This window comes from Merops nubicus, unplaced genomic scaffold (assembly GCF_000691845.1).
Source record: "Merops nubicus isolate BGI_N331 unplaced genomic scaffold, ASM69184v1 scaffold16946, whole genome shotgun sequence".
Classification (NCBI taxonomy): domain Eukaryota; kingdom Metazoa; phylum Chordata; class Aves; order Coraciiformes; family Meropidae; genus Merops; species Merops nubicus.
The window spans coordinates 9819-24998 of record NW_008615765.1 but is presented as its reverse complement, the minus strand read 5'-3'; the positions used below and the strand labels follow the sequence as shown (position 1 = coordinate 24998).

The 15180-nt window shown below is 39.2% G+C and overlaps 2 protein-coding genes across 2 annotated transcripts in view; one reads left to right on the top strand and one right to left on the bottom strand.

The window, feature by feature from the left end:
* Positions 1–9071, top strand: part of LOC103775195 (intraflagellar transport protein 140 homolog) — a gene marked incomplete at its 5' end in the record, with an annotated part of 24318 nt that extends 15247 nt beyond the window's left edge. Inside the window, 6 exons of the mRNA XM_008942640.1 lie at positions 193–310; positions 753–880; positions 3380–3527; positions 5674–5805; positions 7794–7990; positions 9005–9071. Coding sequence (XP_008940888.1) covers positions 193–310; positions 753–880; positions 3380–3527; positions 5674–5805; positions 7794–7990; positions 9005–9071 — 790 coding nt within the window. The remainder of the gene's footprint in view (positions 1–192; positions 311–752; positions 881–3379; positions 3528–5673; positions 5806–7793; positions 7991–9004) is intronic.
* A 1141-nt stretch (positions 9072–10212) lies between these two features.
* Positions 10213–15180, bottom strand: part of LOC103775194 (transmembrane protein 204-like) — a gene marked incomplete at its 5' end in the record, with an annotated part of 11962 nt that continues 6994 nt past the window's right edge. The window contains 2 exon segments of the mRNA XM_008942639.1: positions 10213–10408; positions 10410–10446. Coding sequence (XP_008940887.1) covers positions 10213–10408; positions 10410–10446 — 233 coding nt within the window.

Below are 15180 nucleotides of genomic sequence, written 5' to 3'. Positions count from 1 at the left end.
CATTAACTTCTTCCTGAAAGAAAGGCACTTGCAGCAATTCTCTGGAGAGGAAGCTGGAGTCTGGGGCAGTGGTGTCATAAGATAGAAATAGTTTGTTTTTAGAAGTCCTACCCATAATCTGAAAAATGTTTTGGCTGATGTGTGTTGCTAGTTGCTTGCCACCATATGATTTAAGTTTATTCCTTTCCACAGAGAGGCAAAAGTGCACTGCAATAGCAAGAGTTTCACGGAGCTGTTTCCTGGCCTTGGGGGTATTGCATCTGTCAAATGCAATGCTAATGGCAATAAAGTCAGTGTCCTCGTTAGCAAGGTGAGGCAAAGCTCCACTTACTGCCCTAGGGCCTGACCATCAGTTCATAGGCTGGCACAGTTCAAGATTACTGAAGACACAAGATTCCCTTCTCAGAAATAAACCTACATGTCCTGTGCAGTGTATTTGATCTTGAAATATCATGTCCAAACTAAACACTGAAATTAAGCTATGTTAAGGTTTTGTGTGTTTGGGGAGAATAACAAGCCAGAGAATGAAGCAGTATTTTAGTTACAAAAGCTGCTTTGTAGCATTTCCAAGAAATCAAAGGCTAACTTGCTAGAATAGAAAAACAGCAAAAATTTTTCTGATACTTCTTCCAAAGAATGTTCTTGTGTGATTGCCAGTAAACAAAACTGAGAGTGTGAGTCGGGTGGGATAAATGTACCTTTTTTCCTTTTTGACTGAATGCTTCAGCAATTTTTGTTTTCCCTTCTTGTAGGCGGATGGGAACATTGATTCCAAGATCTGTTTCTATGACGTTGAAATGAACAAAGTTACACTCTTTGATTTCAAGGCTGAACAGGGAAATGGTAGAGAGAAACTTTCTTCTGGACAAGGCATTGACAAGTAATAAGATTTTATTTTGAGAAGTATTAGTTGTGGGTTTAAGATAAGAATCTACCCTTATGAAGACAAGCAACACCTTGATACTGACTTTTGTCTGGCTTTGTATAGGAGCTTTTATGAAATTAATTATTATATGTCTAAAGAATTAATTAAAACTGGTGTGTTATACGTCAACCAACCTGCATCACTGTCTCTTCCAATATATGAACTAGGGGGTGTCCAACAAAGGTATCAGGGAGCAAGCTCAGAATAAGCAGGGGCAGGTGGTTCTGCAGTCAACACACAGCTGAACTAAGGAACTCTTTGCTAGAGGAAATTCTATAGGAACTGAAGGAAAGGTTCATGGAGGTATTGGACAAATTCATAGAAGAGAAATGCAGTGAGAGTTATTAGATGTATGGAAGCCATATCTGACTCGAGGTCTCTGAGAGGAAGATGCTTGGGTATTGGGGTGGGGATTCATAGAGGTGTATGACTACAATTTGGATCCAGATCTTAAAATGAAGAAAAAATTTGGAAAATCTTGGAAAACTACTCTTCCATGGAGAGTTTACAGGGTAGTAACTGAAAAGATGATGTTCTGAAGCTCCTTCTGGGAAAACATGTTAATTTTTAAGTCCAATACAGGATCTTTTTGTATGGATAAAACCTCATGAAATGTCTATTTAGTACTGACAGCTTTGGTTTCATACAAGCTGTTCTGTGATACATTAGAAATCACAGTAGCAAGGCAGCAAAATGCAGTGAACAAGGAATTCCACCATGCTTCCATGAGAATTTTAGGGTACAAATTCCCATCTGGTTCTACAGTAATTTTTCCTGACTGTATTTTTCTTCAGACAAACCAGCATTAGAATAGAAGGCAGTTTGCTTTTTTAGCAACTACCTGCTATAGGTATTACAAGAAAAAAAGGATTTACTCTCCTTATCACCAAAAAACAGAAGAAACTCCCCAACTCATCAAAAACTAAGGACAGTGCAAATTTGGGGCCTTGTATCTTTGTCAGTTATGCAAACAGCATAATAGTGAACAAGTTGGTTTTCAAGTGCAGTATCTTGTGCAGCCCACAGAGGCCACCACAAGCTAGTAATGCCATTGCACTGATATTTAAATGCTAGACAGGGTCCTGTGAATAGTCTGTTTATCTTTTGTTATTTGAAAATGTCTTGAAATTGGAATGAGTAAACAGACAATAAAATAATAATCTACTATCATAAGATAATAACCTTCCCCTTCTTTCTCTTTCTTTCCTCCTTAGGTAGAATCTAAACAGTCCAAATTTTTTAAACAAATACCCTTTTTCAGTTTGAGTATTTTTGATCCAGTGGCATGGATAGGACACTGTATTTCTGCATCCCTTTGAATCTCTCCCTTAATTTGCCTTCCAGCCCTGCCTCATTCTTCTGCACAAAGTCCACCCTTCAGTGGTGACAGCAAAGGAGAAAGCTATTTTAATTATGTCTTTGGTTTCTCCCTTTTAAAAAAATTTGACGCCTATTTATATTCTGTATTTTTTCAGAAGAATCCTAAGCCATTGCCAAAATGATCTGATTCTGTATGGCTAGAGTCTTAACATGACCAGTTCTGAAGCAGTATTTAAATGCCAGAAGGAGGTAGTAAGTTGTTTCTTATTTAGCTGCTGCCAGAGAGTGGCCTGAGGCTGCAGGGATGGTTTCTGTGCTGCCCTGGAATTCTTCATACACTGTATGATGTTCAAGCACAGTACTGAGCAAAGGGAATGAACCGTGGCATGTCTAGAGACTGAAATCTCCAGCTGCAGGCCAAGTTCAGCTGCAGCTCTGGAGTTTCTTCCAGCACTGAGAAGCTGAGCAGCTCAAAGCATCAATCACACTGTGCACAGGTCTCTGCTGAACTCTCAGTAGAGAAAGATATGTTGCATGAGAATATAAACTAATTTCTTATTTTTTACCCCATCAGTTTAATCACAATTGTCTGTTTGTGTTCTCTTATGAAGGCTGCTTAGCTGGATTTGGTGTGAGACACACATACTATAAACTCTCTTTTTACTGCTTGTCTAAATGCCCATCGATGTACTTGAGCTCTCTGGGTGTTTCTAGCAGAGCTGGCAGTAGGCATCCTGAGAAAGAGTTTAAAGAAGAAATTAACAAATCTTCTTTGCAAGAAGATAGAGCTGAGGTAGTCTTCATGTTACAGTACCTGCACCAGTACCATGAGCTAAGGTGCATCACTGGAAGAATGTTCAGGTGTTCCTGTAGGACATGTAATCTCAGTGATTACATCTCTGGAGGGAGATTTTGGATGCCTATTTGTATTTGAGGCAGTACCATCTTTTTTTCCTACAAAAATGCTTTATTTCCTGTACCCATGGTTAATGTGTATGATGAGGTACTGGTATAGATAACTGATCAAGGGATAATTTTCAGATGATGGATCTTTATTTACATTCATGCACTGAATGAGAGAGAATTATTTTGTCTCTCTTTCTATATTTATTTTTTTTCCTTCTCTTTTGGTAGGTCTCTTGTGGAGTACCCAGTGTTACACAATCACATCCCTGCTTGCCATTTCTGGGACCAGAGTGAACCAACACTTTTTGTATGTGAAGCAATTCTTGAAACAGGCCTACAGTCTCCAGACCAGGAGAAAAACCAGACTGAAGGCACAGTATGTTCTTTTTATCTGTTTGTTTTATACTGCTTTACATGGAGTTATCATAGAATCATAGGGGTTGGAATGGACCTCGAGAGATCATCTAGTCCACCCCCCCTGCCAGAGCAGGACCACCTAGAGTACATCACACAGGAAGGCGTCCAGGCAGGTTTTGAATGACTCCAGTGCAGGAGACTCCACAACCTCTCTGGGCAGCCTGTTCCAGTGCTCCGGCACCCTCACAGGGAAAAAATTTTTCCTGATATTCACCTTGAACCTCCTATGCTCCAATTTGCACCCATTACCCCTTGTCCTATCACAGGTCATCACTGAAAAAAGCTTAATTCCATCTTCCTGACACTCACCCCTTACATATTTGTAAACATTGATGAGGTCACCCCTCAGTCTCCTTTTCTCCGGACTAAAGAGACCCAGCTCCCTCAGCCTTTCCTCATAAGGGAGATGCTCCACTCCCCTCATCATCTTTGTAGCCCTACGCTGGACTCTCTCCAGCAGCTCCCTGTCCTTCCTGAACTGAGGGGCCCAGAACTGGACACAATATTCCAGATGTGGTCTCACCAATGCAGAATAGAGAGGGTAGAATAGAGTTCTCCCTGTCCAAGTAATAAATCATTGATCCTTCATTAAGGACGTGGGAGTAGGTAGTATACTTTATTTTGTACCAACAATGAGTAGTGCAAGTATGTGTTTGGTGTCTGTGGCTTCAGGCAGTCACTATATATATTAGCTCTCTGGTTTAGCCCTCGCTTGAATACAGTGATGAAGAAAAGGAGATGATTTCTTTATCTGTGGTAGAATTCTGAGGATGATCATAATGCAAGCTTGTATCTGGACTACAGCTTTACAGGTGACATTAATGGGTGGATTGATAATCCAGATACTTATTCTCTCTTTTAAAAAAATTATGCAGATTTTATACTTGAGTCCACTTTCAGCAGCAAGAATTAATTTGATAGAATAACAGGCACCCTACTGTTATGGTGAACATTGAAGTACATTCTTCCCACCCAGCAGTTGTCATCTTCTGCTTTGCTGGACAGACACTGTACATCTTTATGGTACTTCCCAAATTGTCTTTTATGGTCTTTTTTACTTTAGAAAAAAGATTTTGGTTTTATTGAACAAAAATGATCAATAAAATGTTGAAAGCATTCTTTCATCAGACCCTGCTTCCTCTACTTATGTGCTTCTAGCAGTCCTTACCATTTTGTCTGTACATAACTCCCCTCCCTTTATAAATACTCCATTGATTTGAACTGTCCATGTTGATTTAAAGTTTACTGATTTGTGTATAGTTTTAGTTAAACCACTTCCAATTGGAGGTAGAAAGTTCTTTGTTTCTTTTGTTGGTTGAAATGACTTTAGAAAAATCATGGAAAGATCAAGATCAAGGTAGAAAGGAGGAATGGAATAGGGATGTCTCAAAAGAGGATGAGATGGTCTCCTAGCAAAGAGAAGAGCACTTCAACTTAATATTCCTAATGTAAAAAAGTTTGGCCTCTACATAAAGTTGAAAAGTAAAAAGATGTAAAAGGAGTGCAACTTACTTTTTGGCCCTTATACAGTAGAATTTTTAACTGCATGCTTATCCTTTAAGAGATTACAAATCTTATTGTTTTTAATTGGAAATAATTGCTTTATTTTGACTTGAGTTAGGTCAGGAACAGAAACAGTTACAGAAACTATTTTTAAATGGCTGGTATATCCCCTGGGAACTCAAAAGAGTCAATGAGCTGCTGAAATTCTAATAGAAATAATAGAGAATTAAAATAAAAAATATATTTGAAAACAGCTGGGAGTATTTCTTTGACCTGAGTCAGATCTGTCACAGAGACTTCTAGAGTACTGGTCTCTGGCCAGGGACTTCCCTCTTCATGGTTGGTGAAGTTGGCTCCTGAAAGGCAGAGGTGGAGGTCCCTTTGCAGTAGGAACACAGTCTGCAATGCAGAATGAGTTGTTGGCTACTCACTGTGGGAGGAAGCGTGCAGCCCTGCCCTCACCAGCAGGTGTGTGCCTGTGGATGTGCATCCCATGTTATCTTCAAGAGAAGGTTCTGCCAAGTCAATATGGAAAATAAAAACAAAATGAAAGAAGGATATTGCAGCATAAAAACAAAACAATGCTTTGCTTCCTTTTCCAGATGAAGGATTGGATTATATCATTCTTCAGTACTGAAGAGCATGGCCTTCTGCTTCAGGAGAGCTTCCCATTGCCTTCGTCCTACCAGGTTCTTATGGGCATAGAAGTGCCACATTATTACTTTGCAAAAAAGGTGAGGAAATCTTTTATAATTCCTTCCCGTCCTGTAAATTCAGATTTTTCCTTGTGTAGGCCTCAAATTTAGCCAAATTGAGTCTGGAGTAAGTGGAGCAACTCCAATGGCAGTTGCTGCATCACATGTAGAAATGACATAAAGTTAATTCTAATATGTGTGTGTGTGTGTGTGTGTGTGTGTGAACTTTACGTGGACCATAAGAGGAAACATTTCCTATTAGCTTCAGCAGAAACAAACCATTTCCTTGTTGGAATGGAGCTTAATCCCCACAGAATACCAAAGTGAGCAATAACACTCATCTTGCACTATCACCAAAAGCCTGTGTGCCACAAATAACAGGTATATATGCTTTAGCTTCTTGAACTTGAATATGAATCCAAAATTGAATAATACCACATATATTTCCCTGCATACTGGAAGAAATGAAGCCTGTTACCTACAGATTTGTGTTCTGGTTAAGCTCTGACTTGAGTGTCTTGGTGCCTGTTAAGATGGTGATTTGCACTACTTCCTTCTTGCAGGGGGAGTTTAATGGAGTCTGTTCATTCTGCCAAAGCATTTATTTTTGTAAAATCTGCAAGAACTTATATTAATGACACCTAATTAATAATCCTCTAAATCTTCTGAATAAGACCAATGTGAGCATCTAAGTCTAATTTCATATAGTTTAGGAGCAGTGTTAAACAGGGAGAATGTACCTTTATTCAAAAGAATAGGTCAAAGTTGATCTGCTGCATTTTCCAATCTTCCTTCTAACACGTCCCCGTTACGTCTCATGCTATTTTGCTTTGGTATTACATCTCTTTTTTTCTTTAACTCCATATGGATTATTGCTGCCATTAGTTGTTTTATCGGAGGGGATGTGTCTATAAACCTGTAAGTATCTGCATTATTTTGTTCCTCTTCATTCTCTACTTTTCTCTCTTCTGTTTCTGTTTTCTTCCCTCGGTAGGTTACTGCATCTTAGTGACTAAACTATTTGTTAGATAGCAATTAGTTTGGAAAATATGATTGAGTATATGAACAGAATCTGCTTTAAATATAGTAAACTGAGTTGAAGTAGCAAATCTGTTTTGACCAACTTTCATTCCACTATTATAATATCTTTTCTGTCCTGGTTTCAGAAATCCCCTAAATTCTAGATAAACACATTTGCACTTTTGACTTCTGTCTTTTAATGTATCTAATACTTATGTTGTGTAATAATATCATGCTATTTTTTAATTGGCTTCTATAACCTTAATATTTAGTTATCTAACTACACAGTTGGAATAGAGTATATATGAGATTTTATCTCCTTCATGACTCAAGTGATCTTCTGCTCTGGCTTGTGAAAGTTTCCTTGTTACACTCAAGACAGATCATTTTATATTGATGATTAACTTTATTCCTTTTTTTTTATGAATAATGGTTAAATTGCTTTGAGCTGCCTTTCAGTGACTGGTGAAGGTTTTACTGAAGCTCCAGAGGCTCCAGAACTGCCAGTTGCATGGGACAGGGTTTGGATCTGGACTTTGGTATTCCTAAGTTTCACATGAAGGCAAGAATAGAAGAATTTGGTTTATATAGTTAACTTTCAGAACAGCAGACTTATTTTTGAGAAAAGACCAACCTTAGAGAAGTATTTATCTGAAATCTCCACACATGTAGGGACTCAAAAATAGAGTCATCATACTACTATATATAAAATAGTAATAATTACTATAATAATAGGAGCCTGCCTCTCCTGTGGTGTTTCTCCAGTCTCCAGACTGTCACTGGTGTCCTGTGACTGTTCATTATGATATGCTAATATCATCTATAACATTCCATGTTTTGTGGCATTTTCTAGGAAGTTCTGAAACTCTGCAGCTCTTGTCACTATTGATCATGGTCCTGCACAAACAGAAAACTTGGATTGTAGAGAAAATAATGTAGTAAATTACATGTACAATGGAGTAAGTTTCAACCTACTTGATACCTAACTTATTACATTCTCATTTTAGCTGGGAGAAGCTGAGGAGGGACAAGGAGAGTCTGACTCAATTAACGTCTCGCAGATGGCTGTGAGGAGACCCATGAGAGATTTCGCTGGCTTAGGAGAGTGTGATAAGACTACCCGGGATGCCATGCTGAACTTCAGCTTCTACCTGACTGCTGGAGACATGGATGAGGCCTTCAAAGCCATCAAGCTTATAAAAAGGTATCATAAGTATTTGTAGGTATTTCTGTTTGGGTGCAGTTTATTTTTATTAAAAGTTTGTATAAACTTCTGATCCTTCTAAATACTTCTTACATTTTTCCTCTCTGATTTCATTCTCCTTTTTGTTTTTAACAAGATAAAATATCTTTATCCTGCAGACATTTTAATATATTCTCTGCTTATTGTTTGTCTACCAGATGTTGCAAGTTTTGTGGATTCTTTTTTACTGAATGGGAAAACAATGATTGATAACAAGCAATCTTATTCTGTGTCTGAAAGGCAAAAATCTCACGTTATCACTAGAAGAAAATGAACATTCACAACTTTATTTATACATCTAAAATAATCACAGTAATACGGAGTATTAGAAATTTGCCCACCACATAGCTGATTTTTAAATTTAAATGTACATTATTATAATATGGATATTGCAATATTAGAAGAAATAATATAATGTCTTTTAAATATTCCAATAGTTTATTTTTAAAAAAACCTGCAATTAATCATAGCATATTATTTCTAGAAAACATTTTCCAGAAAGTAATGCAGGCAAATGAATACAAATCTTAGTTGGTTTTTACAAACCTACTGCTAGAAGAAACTCTTTGTCAGCTTTATGGTATTCTACCCTGATAGTCTAGAACAATGCAGTTGTTCTAGAGCTTCAGTCTCTGCAGAGTGTTGCTCACTTTGAACATGGTGCAGGAGCAGAAGTTGGGGTTGAGTTTCTTGTTACATCAGAACTGAGTGCAGAACAGAACTCAAGAGCCAGCTTGATGATCACATTTTAACAAAGTGTGGAAAAGTATGGTGGAAATACTGACAGAGAGGAAAAGTGGTGTACTCAGCTGGAGTGACACAACAGTCCTAAAGAATCTGTAACATTCAGAGCTCATAGCCGTTCAAGCCTATCAGTAACTGTGCTCAGAGTAGCATCCTTAGAGCTTTTGAGCATCTGATATTGCCCCTGTGTTTCTACATAGTAGTTTTTGACCTGTTGTTTTTCTTCCTCAGTTACATGCACATGACCTTTGTGAGCCCATGTGCTTCTCAGGGTCAGGCTTATAAACAGAATACCTAATTCCAAACATACTGATCATTTTCATTTCATTACCATAGCAAGTTGCCAGGCAGGTCATTTTTAAATTTCATGTTTAAGTCCTGCATACGTGTCTTATTCTCCAATTTGAGTGCCTGAGTGGCAGTTCCACTCGCCAGGGTTCCCTGTGCTGTGTGCCCCTGAGCAGTGCTGGGCAGAGCTGGGTACCCTGGCGTGGACTCTGATCTGCAAGTCTCACAGCAAATGGTAAAGCAAGACATGAAGAAAAGAAATTAATTGGAGCTGAAATACCTGTTCTTAATAATACTTTCCAATAATGTATGTTAATAGTATCTGTGATTATTAGAAAGTCCAGGTAACCTTCTTTTGTAGATATTTGCCCTCATTGTAACACTGAAGCAGATTTTTCAGCAACACGTGTAGCCTGTTCTAGCTGCGTACCCTTTTAATTTTTAATGGCATATCTGTTTGCATATAGAATAAACCCAAACAAAAGAACTGCCTGAAAAAATGCATCTTATTTCTTCTTTTTTCCCTTACTTTACAATTAGAATGGTTAGCGTTGCTCTTGCTCTTCACTGTCAGGGCTGTGCTGTGGCTGGGGAGCACAGCTAAGGAGAAGCTTCTTGAAGAGAGGAAGGACTAAAGATTCATGAGACTTAAACAGCTGTTAAAATCATTACTTAATCTATAGTGAGTTTTCAGCTTTCCTAGGTTGCCTGTTAACTCTGAAGCTATTGTCACATTTCTCTCATAGCTTTTTACATTATTATTAGGGAGCAGGATAACTTTATGCAGACAGAGAAAACGTTTGGTTGCCTCTTTTCTATATTCTCATTGCATACATTCCGTGTCTGCGACAGCTGACCCTGCTGACATGTGGCTGTGATGCTCTGTCAGGATTCTGATAATCCAACATTCTGTGCTGTACAGCAGAGGGAGAGGGTAATAGAATATATAATATAATATATATATATATAAAATTATGTGTTTTATACATATGTATATAGATGGAGCCCATCCAAATAACTGAGGGCCTCTGCCCACAGGAGTGAGCTTTGTGATGTCTTCCAACCCTTAGCTTTAAATTATAGTATATATTTATAAAAAACAACTCCACTGCAGATCTCCTGGGAGATCAGTCCCTCTCCAGTCCCCCCTCTCAGCACGGCGACTCGACGTAGTCGTTTTCCAGGCCCCGGCGAAACCGGGCGGTCAGGGTCCGGCTGATGACGATGACCCGGGGTGCCATGCAGTCCTCACGCCTGTGAAGGATGTTCCAGATGAGAATGGCAGCTGCCAGCGTGGCCAAAAGACAGGCTCCAATGTTCCGATAGCAAGACCCAGAGAGGGTGGGGGCGGTAGAAAGTCACCAGTCCAATAACCAGAACAAAACCTGCAAGAACATGAGAATTATCTTTAGAGAGTTATTCCCTTGAATTTCTGTACCAGCAAGATGCCCTAAGCCAATATTTGTGAGTCTGTAAAGCCTTTCCATCCCTATTGTGATGTGCTCTGTGTGTTCTTGAAGGTATATTTAGGCATTATGATATATGCAAAGATTGGGTGCCTGAAATGGAGTCTTAATGTTAGGTTTACATCTGTTCACTCTGATTTTAATTTGCTACTACCACTTAGCTGTATTTCATGTGATGATTTTTTCCCCATCCTCTTGTTTCACTTACACAGATGTCCTTGTTCTTACTCTCACGGTCAACACAGAAAATATAATTAATATATATTAATGATTATAATATTGATGAAAATATTTTAATCAGAATATAGTATGCTTATTCTGAAATTTTCAAATGTTTATTTAGAGCAAGGCACTATTGTACACTGCAGAGATGATGAAGACCTAAATAACTTGAGGAAAGAGCAAAAAAGCACAGAAGCTTAAAAAATAAAAGTGAAATAAATGGGACCTTATTGTTCCACTTTTCTACGCTGGAAAAAAGTGTTGTGAGGCAGGCATTAATACCATGCCTCCAGAAGCTACCAAAGTCAAGGTTTCCATTGCCTTCCTAACCTTAAACACAGCAGTAAGTTCTGTCATTGCAGGCAATATTAGAGCAATAACACACACTTGTCTAGGGTGTCCATCCAGACATCTCAATGTGATTTGGGAAAAAAAGAAAAAAAATTTTCCACATTCTTCTTGGTAGACACCACTGATAAATTGTAACGTTATTTCAGAGATTAGGGGAGGTGACTTATAGTTGTGTAGGAGGTTCCTATCAGAACAAGAGTCAGAATCTGTATCCCTTGGCTCCTGCTTTTCTATGTTACTAAGACAGCCCTTTCTCTGAAGAATGCATATCCATGAGCACACAATTAATTTTCTGCCCTCTGTTTGTTGTATTGGTCTCTGTTCCTGTTCCCATTCTCAAGTAAAAGTACTCTTCAGCTTTTTAAGAGAATTAATTTATGGATGTGATTAGATTGAAACAGAGAGAGGCAAATATGCTACACTAACCAAAAAAAGGTTTTCTCTGTGTTCTCCTACACACTTCCTTTAACCACCACCATAATGCAAGAAATATCATTGACAAAAGGACCCCTTTGTGTAGGAAGGCTGGAACAGACGAAGGCCCATAGACAGCCAGAGAATTTCTAGGTTCCACATTCTTAAATTCACGGGCAGGGACAACTCAAGAGCGAGTCAGTCCCTGTGGCTGCACGCTGTCCTCTCGTTAGCCACGCCACGTGCAAGCACTGTGCCCGCGGCTGGGCTCTGAGGTGGTGGGACACCTGCCTCGGGTCCGTGATCCACCATGGGACAGCACATCCCCAGGGTGCATTTCATCAGGTTTCTTTCTAAAAAGAGTACTAGTAATGCAGTGAAGACAGAAAAAACACAAATTATTTGCAGATTAAAAAAATAGAGGAGGCAAATGAAATACAAACAGGACGGGAAAAAAATCAGTCCCTGCTTAAGCTGGTGTGTGACTTTTACTGTTTGAGAGTCTGTAGTGTAAAGGCTGAATCCCCTTCCTAACAAAACAAGCAATGAAGGAAAATTCAGGAGAGGTATGAACCCTGGCATCCTCTGCTGTCTTGAGTCTACCTAGAAGGTGGTTTGTAACTGAGTTGCTTCCTACAGCTCCTCCTTAAGTAACTGTCTCAGAGGTGGCATGTACCAGAGAGGTCTGAAGTGAGGATCTCTTCCTAAGGATACATGCAGAGGAAATAAGTTCTTACCGGAGGTGTAGCTCTTTCCTGCTCTTTCATCACTCTGCAGTAACCTTTGCTGTGAAAAAGTCTAAAATACTCTGATTGGGTTTTAGGCTATTGACTCAGTTATAAGGACTGCAATTAATAACTCCTTGATTTTGCCAGTAACTCTAGGAGCTGTTTAATGGTTCAGCACGGTTATAAATGGCCGAGTTTCATCTGGGATCAATGTGGCCATGTGGAGCACATTGACTTAACTGAGTTTCAGAAATCGCTGATCTGTACAATAATTGTTTGCTAGCACTCCCAAATCGAGTCTGCAGTCAGAGTTAGGAGGCCATTTTAATTTTAGCCACCTTGGAAATGGGATCCCAATACACAGGTGGTCATATAGCATTATTTCCAAGTATACAGGTTTGAAAGTTGCTTCTTCACTCAAAAAAAAATTGAATTATGGCCGAGGTAGAAAAACAGTGGAGTTGTGCTTTGGACAAATTAAGCTTGAATCTTCTTCTGTTTTCAGTAATCACTGTTGGATGACACACCTTATTGCAGATTATACATGCTTTTAAAAATTCTGATCTCTTGAAGCCAGGCGGATCTACATGGTTGTATGGACTGTTGAAGGCAAATCACATGTCCTTGAAAGAATTAATTTTTCTGTATATTCATTTTTTTCTGTATACTCATACCCTCATCACCAGGTGGAAGTGGGAATGTTCTCTCCTTGGGCATTCAAAATCCTCACTGAAGTTTGTGGATGTTGCATATTCACAGACACTTTTGTCCCCAAAGCCACAGTTAATTGTGTTCTTCCTTTTCTGTGTTGTTCCCTTGAATTGCTTTTGAGTTCTCATGACTTTTCTGTTTGGCGTTAGCTGTGTCTTGGATGACTTTAATCTATTTCTTTATTGCTAGCAGTAATAGCATACAAGAAGATTGCAGCAGAACTGGGAAACAAAATAGTTTTCCCTTATTTCCAGTGTCATTCTCCGAATTCAGTTTGTCCTGACGCACATGGTAGGGAAGAGAGGGGGAGATCAGACCCTGTATTGTGGAGTTCATCCATTTCTTAGAACTCTCCTCTGAGACGGCTTAGTTCCCCATCTGTAGAATCAAGATGATGAAAATTTTTTTCTCCTCTGCTTTGTTTTGTATTTCAGGACTTTGGGCACACACTTTTTGGGTGTGCGAGCTGTAATGTGCTTACAGAGAACATGTATCTCTTGTTGGAGGCCTTTAGGTGTTATAATACAGATAAACACTGATAGTGCTTCGCTCCTCCACAGGATGCAGTCCACTTTTCAAAGGATGATAGATAGCAATTTTCTCACAAAGGTAGGAAATTGAGAGAAGGGAGATTGTTTGGCTGTGGCAAAGTTGTCAACCTGTTTCTTCTCCTTCAGGTTTAAAATTAGCAGGAAGGAGGGTATTGAGGTACAGAGGAAGAGACCCATTTTAGTGATGAGTCTGGCACATCACAAAAGAACAAAAAAAAGGGGTTAGTTTTCCTTCTCACTCTTTTCAGAACTCTTCCAGTTCATGTGCACTTTCACAGGGAATCCAAAAAACATTAAAGACATTTTAAAAATGTGTGAAGCAAATCAAAAAACCTTAAGCAGGAAGAACTTTGAAGCTAAGCTGTTTGCACAAGTGACCACTTACAGGTACTTCTGAAGGGACAGTTATAAATCAGAACATCAATCCACTTTGCACTGTCTTGCATTGTTTGTTTGAGCATCCCTGTTACACAGTGTAGCCCTGAGGCTATGTCGAGTCTTAGACCTTCATTTCCAGTGACTTAAGGTGACTGGAGCTTTCCCACTGCAGGTTTACAGATAGTTACCATTGTCTCTGGCTTGGAGAAGTAACGGATGATTAGCACTTCTAGCTTCCTTACTGAAAGTCATGTCTGCGTGTGCAAACCTGCTGGGAAAGACCTTCAGGGTTGCTGGTGGATGTGAGAGCTGTGTTCCCTTGGGCATCCTTTGCTCATTTAGCCAAGGCAAGCAGCAGTGGTCTATAAACATTCCTTTGTGGCACTGCAGAAGTAAATAAAAACTGTAGGATTTTTTTTCAGTATTTTTTTTTTCTAAATACCCAGCTTTTAGTTAAATTACATAGCTTTTTCTTTCTTGTTTATGTATCATTTGTGTTAAATTACTGTCCTAAATGGCCACAAATCTCCATGCTAGACTGGCCACCTTCATGAGCTCCCTTCCATCCAACGGAGCAACTATCCACCAGGAAAAAGCACTAAGGCTTCCTTAGAGGTCCCAAAATAAAACTATTTATGCTAGCAAGACTTATTTCCCTTCACAGGCCCTTTGCCTGAACCCTGGTCAGATGAGCAGGCAGTCATGCAAGAGGCTTTCTCTCCTTTTGCAGTTCTGTGTGAATGTCTAAGCAGGGGAAACTGGGAGATAATGGGATTGAGAGCTCCCCAACTTGGCAGATAGCAGGAGTGAGTCACTGGAGCTCTTGAGTGAAAAATGTGGGATCTGTTCAGAAGACTTTGCTGCAGGCTAGACAGGAACTGACATTTAAGAAGAGAGCAAAACATGACAGAGGTGGAAGAGCTGTAGAGTTTCCATAATTAGTTTTACAGTTCTGCCAGTGTAAGTGAGCTCTGGAATAAAAGTGTCACTGTGAACATTATTTTCCAGCATTCTTATTTCATATTAGCATGACCTGATATTGGATTTAAAAATGTAGGAACTTGAGCAAGTGGTGAAGAAATCACACTGATCCAAAAAGATGGAGTTTGTATAGGATGATCTTTAAATTTTGATGACTGTTGCTTTTGCAAAGATGTGTGAAAACCCTCAAAATTTGCTTGGAGAGATTCTGTGTGTAATAATTTAATCAAAATTAAAATTCTTGAAGCAAAGCATTCCAATGTGCTGCTTATCTTTTCCTTGCCCTTAGAGTGGTCTTGTTGTACACCAGCCAAGAA